Here is a 5622-nt window from a genome sequence, read left to right on the forward strand (position 1 = left end):
CGCGCTTTTTTTTTTTGCTGTACACCGACAAACATCGCTTTTCGAGTTTACAGTGCCGTTTTTTTGCTGTGCAAACTTTCGTGTTTCAACTTAGTAAATATTTTGGGAATTTGAACACAAATATAAGACAATATTTCAGTACGTGGCGGCAGCAATGATCCTCGTTAGATCTAACAGCAACTAAATGGAAAGCTAAAGTAAGTCGGATGACCGAAATTATGAAGCTAAAGTAATGGCACGATCAGTGTTTGTCCTCTGGAAATTAACTTGATCCTTCTGAAATTACCCAAAACTAACAGCAAGTCATGAACTCAGGATAAGCTTTAGGGAAGCTTTCCTTAGCCTGACTTGCCATTACCAGCTTCCAGAAGGCATGCATGTCTCCTGCACAACACATTTGTCTCTGCCGAGTGTCACTCGCCCGGCGTAGCTAGCAGAGCTAGCCGGAAACCTGGGCTGAAACACAACAACGAACAAGACTCTGACCTAATTCCGGTTCCCTTGCTAGCTCCCTCCTCCCCCTTTTCGACTATTACTAGCAACCTACGGATTAGCTTCTGCCCATCATTCCATGCCATTGAACGGCGAACTCCAGTTGTTGGCGTAACCATTAGCCTTAGCGACGCTCACGGTTGATGCGGGAGCGTACGGGTCCGCGCCGCCGGTGCTGGCCATCATCATGGCGTCGTACCCGACCAACTTGTTCCCCTCTTCCTCCCCGTAGCTGCAGGTGCTTCCCTGGTTGGTGGCCGTGCTGCTGTGCCCCTGTTCAGCCACGACGGTGCTCGCCGGCATCAAATACGCGTTGCCACCGAGGCCTTGCTGGTACCCACCACCACCACCGTTATAGACCGCAGAGCTCGACGATGCCTGGAAGAAGTTGTGAGCCGCGGTCCCGAGGTGCAGCTGCTGGATGTCCTGCTCGGGCTTGCACCACCCGGGAGGCGGCTGGGCGACGTACGGGTAGTGCACGGAGAGCGGCGACGGCTGCTGAAACGCGATGGTCGGCCAGCCCTGGTGGTGGTGGTAGGAAGCGTAGGCGCTCATCCCGGCGTCGGTCAGCTGGGGGATGACGCCGCCGTCCATGCCGGCCCGCCAGATCGTGGCGCCGGCCGGGTGCTCCACGGAATCCTTGAGGCGCCTCGCCGCGCCGCCAACCGGCAGCGTGCTGCTCTCGAGGATGCTCTTCACGTCGTAGCGGTTCATGTCGAAGTTGGTGACGGCGTTGAGGCCGCGGAACTTGATCGCGGCGATGTCGTAGGCCTCCGCTGCCTCCTCCTCGGTGCCTATATGTACGTACGAGAGGATGTGCACGGTTAGGAACTTATTAGATGCTTGACTGACTAGCTATAGCTAGCTTTCTAGCTAGGGTTGTTTCCTGTAGATGCATCTGTTGTGTATGTTTCATATTGCATGCATGCATAGAGCCTTAGTAAGGGTACAAATGCGTGATTCAAACCACTAGGATTTTCAGCTTGGCCCTTGACTCTCCATGCCCGGTCTTTTTAGACAACTTTGAGACAAAAACTTGGAAAGGTACAATTGGGACATAGTTAATGCAGTAATCAGTATTTTATTGCCCCATATGGCTACAGATAGATTATTCAAACCTTCAACTCTACGAGACGGAAGGTTCAAGAAAACTGACTAAATATACAAGTAGCTAGTACTAGTCGATAGCTTAGATCTTGGAGCTATAGCGCTATGAGTCATAAGTTACTCTTAAGAATCTTCATTAGTCCAGCAATTAGCTAGGCTACGATGAAAGGGGCTAACTTACTGAAGGTGCCTAAGTAGAGATCCTTGTTTCCTGCAACCCGCCCTATTCTTGCTTGCCACCTACCATGCTGATGGTGCCTGATAAAAATCTCAGCCTTGATTAACACGGCACAATATTACAAAGGGGTCTCTATACGATGCAGATTTTTTGAAAGCTTCCGTCATTTTCGTGCCTCACCATTAAAGTGCAATTGATCTAAAATAAAAGTGCAATTGCACAAAGAATTCAATTGCAACATACACACCAAAAAACTACTATAACAAAAAAGTAAAGCTTTAGAATTGCAAAAAAGTGCAACTCCAATAAAAAAATAGAAACATATAACAAAAGGTGATTGGAACTTTGTAGATGTGACCAAATCTTCACAAAGAGTGGTTCCCACACCATTAATCAAACAAAGAAGTGACTGAGCTTAAATCAGGCTCTTTCTAAATTGTAAACTTACCTGTAAATGATGACCGACCGGATTACCTAGTTACATACCTAGTTACACCACGATATTTTGACGCGCCCCGAGAAAATCCACTGCTATTTCTGCAATCGTTAAATCAAGTTATTGCTAGTGAACAGTTAAGTGTCTGAAGATTCAGTGTGTCAGAGTGTGAGCTAGCCAGTACCTTCTTAGGTGTGCAATATATTCCTGTCTAGTCATATGTTTCATTTCATCCACCTCCTTTTCATAGGTATTTATCTGCAAATGTACAGAATCAACATTAAAGATCTAATCCAAAGTTCCAAACCAACTTTAGGTATTACAAAAACAAATTATTATCCAAGAAAAAGGACAACAATGAATTTTCTGCAGAACTTGCTTACTGGGAAATTTGTTGTTGTAGTTGTTCCCCAATACTTGAGAGCTGCCAAATCATAAGCCCTTGCTGCCTTGTCCTCCTTGTCATATCCACCTACATATGTGTTCATGGTTACAATCACCGGGAGGAACCATGTAACAGTGAAGTGCAATGAAAGTAAAAATGGCCAGAGTTGGTAAGCATACCAAGATAAACTGCAGATTGTCATGACAATACAAGTTTTTCCGGAGGCAATAGATAGAATTTTGAGGCAAAACACGAGATATAATGCTTAATTAGTAGAGCAAGGTGTAAATATTGTTGTGAAATGGATGGTGAAAATTTAAAATATATAGCTATTTTTATTACCTTGCCTACCCTTGCGACTCTGCCCTTCTCTTCTGCAGCTATTGTCCCAGAGATGAGCCTCATAACGCCCTGTCCATCTATGTCTGAAATAAAAAAAATTAAGAACATGGTAATATGCACATTAAAAAAATTTAAAATGTACACGCTGTTTCACACAATAAAGCACAACCATACATGTATCTTGTGGGTCTGTTAGCTCCCTGTGTACAGTTAGATAATAGAAAATAAAAAATATTTCTCATTTTCTATGGTATTCATCATTATTCAACAAAACCATCTATTTATAGAGGTTAAAACTTCCATATTAATAGATATGCAAGCAAATTAGTGTCTATACTTCTAATTTTTGTTGGGCCGATTAAGGGAGCCGCTATGGCTCGTTTGAATAAGAATTAGCTTCATTCTCACCTAATTTCAGTTACAACTCACTTGCAATCATTGGTAAGTGGGAAAAACCGTGTTGCAACTCTAGTGCAACACATATGTAAATGCAAAAATCTAAGTTACATCTCATGTGAAATCCATGTGTAACTGCAAAAAAAAAAACCCAGTTGCAACTCCCTGCAACCCATGTGCAACTGGGAAAAAATCTCAATTGTAACTCCCATACAATCAATATATAAGTAGGAAAATCTGACTTGCTACACATGTGTAATTCACAGGTCACACAAATCGCGATATACAAATCTAATTAATGATTCTGGAGTTAAATGTTAGCTCTAAATTAATTCCCACTCCAATGAGAATTAGCAAAATCGCTAGTAACATGTTCGTTTGGTGGCCTCGGATTTTAAAGGCCGTGTGTAGAACTCCAGAAAAGAACAACTCTGTTAGCCACACAAATTGGTTGGTAACTGTAGTACTATATATGGATCATGCCATATGAACAAGTCATTTAGTTCAATTGTCACTCCTTGTTTCGCAGTCAATTAGCTATATTGCACTCTCCAATCACCTATACTGGTGAATGGAAAATGGCAATATATAATTTAATTATTCCACATGAACAATTAGTTTGATCTATCCCCTTTTATTTCTTAGCAAATGGATTGATCCAGTGTAGCATCACACACTCAAAATCCAGTACGTCTAGGTAGCATCACAAAACCTACAGGCTCAAAAGCATCCCTAGATCGTTTTCACCTTCTAGATTGGTTACTATATATGGAGAGCAAGCAAATTTTAAGTAAAACTCCAGACACTTATTATCAATTGGAGGGAATACTAATTAGCATTCTAACCTTGTTACACCTCGATATATTGATGTCCTTTGCCCGAACGTGTCGATAGACTTCCTCGCGACGGCCTCTGCCGCGCTGCCGGGCGAATCCATGGCTCCGCTCGCCCGTTTGTTCTCCGAGGAGGTGCTCTCCGAGGCTCCCCCACTGACGCCACCCCCGGTCACAGCCATCGGCAGGTGCGAACCCGAGCCGGAGCCCGTGCTCATCGATAGCGCCAGGCTCCCCGTCGCCGCCATCACGCTGTTCCCCACAAGCTCATCGGAGCTTCTCGCGCTCGCGTCAGTGCTCATAATTTCCTCGTGGAGCTGCGGCTGCTGTGCGGGGGGCGGCACGGTCTGCGGATGCGGCGCCTGGGGGACCTGATTGTTCCGGAGCCAGCTATTTATCATGGAGAGTTCCATGGTGTTGCTCCCGCCGTTGCTGATAGTGCGGTTGTCCACCGGGACTCCAGAGAACAAGAAGCCACCGGCCTGATCTTGCTCGGAAACGAACGAGTTGCTGCCGAGGAAGTCCTCTAGCTTTGGCTCGGTCTCATCCTCAACAGCCCTCTTGCCGCCGACGGCACTCGACCCGACTAGCATCGAGAGCTCGGAGGCGCCGCCATTATAGTCCAGATTCCATTCTGCAACCACATCAAATAACAAGAAACCATGAACGGGCTGGAGAAGTGCACCCTACGTACTAGGCTACTAGCTATAGCTTTCTACAAATCGTTGGGCCCGCCGGGTTCCATGCAGCTAGCTATAGGCCTATAGCTTCTTCCTCTCACCTCGGGTTTCATGAGCTCCCCTATTGAAGGCCTCCATGATCCCGTATGGAGCGTGATGTCCTGGCACGCCCAGTTGAGCGTCGGGAGCCGGCTGCGTGGGGAGGCCATAGAAATTGGTGGCGCCAGGGATGTCGATGGTGGCTGGCGGTGAGCTATCCTGATGGGGCTGTGGATTTTCTTGGCTGGAGATCGAGAACCCCAACCAGTTGTTTCCAGAAGCCATTTTGCGGAGGCCGATCGAGATAGAACAGCCCGCGCGCGGGCTAGCTGTGAGAGTCGGGTTCTTTCTGCTCAGAGTAGTGGACACATTGGTGAGTTCAGGTGGAAGCTGATATGGAGGAGGTATTGCTCTTTCAGAAGCAGCTAGAAGGCTAGAACACTACATTTGGGTCAATGTGAGAAGAGTGCAGGAGAGTGGTCAGAAAACTCCTGATTCTGGCCACCTGAGAGAGAAGGAGAAAATGCTCTCGGGGGTGAGTATTTATATGAAAACAGAGAGTAGTACGTATGGGCAGCAGTCATGTTTTTGATTCTTTAGAATAAGCAGTTCAAGGGAAAATGGATAATCAAACGGGAGAAAGTTGAGGAGGATGGGGTTGCATTTCCATACTTAAGGTTTTTGTAGTTCTTGTCTTGTTCTCCCCATCTCCATGCATGTTTACGATGTTCGAA

General features: G+C 46.0%; 1 protein-coding gene across 1 annotated transcript; it reads right to left on the bottom strand.

Moving 5' to 3' along the window:
- Nucleotides 1-564: 564 nt before the first annotated feature.
- On the bottom strand, nt 565-5173 carry LOC124690341 (AP2-like ethylene-responsive transcription factor AIL7). Its single transcript, XM_047223732.1, has 9 exons — nt 4951-5173; nt 4182-4803; nt 2941-3023; nt 2778-2786; nt 2597-2685; nt 2398-2471; nt 2264-2314; nt 1781-1857; nt 565-1286 (listed from the first exon to the last, which is right to left on the bottom strand). The coding sequence occupies exons 1-9, from the start codon at nt 5171-5173 to the stop codon at nt 565-567; spliced, it is 1950 nt and encodes a 649-aa protein (XP_047079688.1).
- Nucleotides 5174-5622: the final 449 nt, after the last annotated feature.

Source organism: Lolium rigidum, chromosome 2, assembly GCF_022539505.1.
Source record: "Lolium rigidum isolate FL_2022 chromosome 2, APGP_CSIRO_Lrig_0.1, whole genome shotgun sequence".
NCBI lineage: Eukaryota > Viridiplantae > Streptophyta > Magnoliopsida > Poales > Poaceae > Lolium > Lolium rigidum.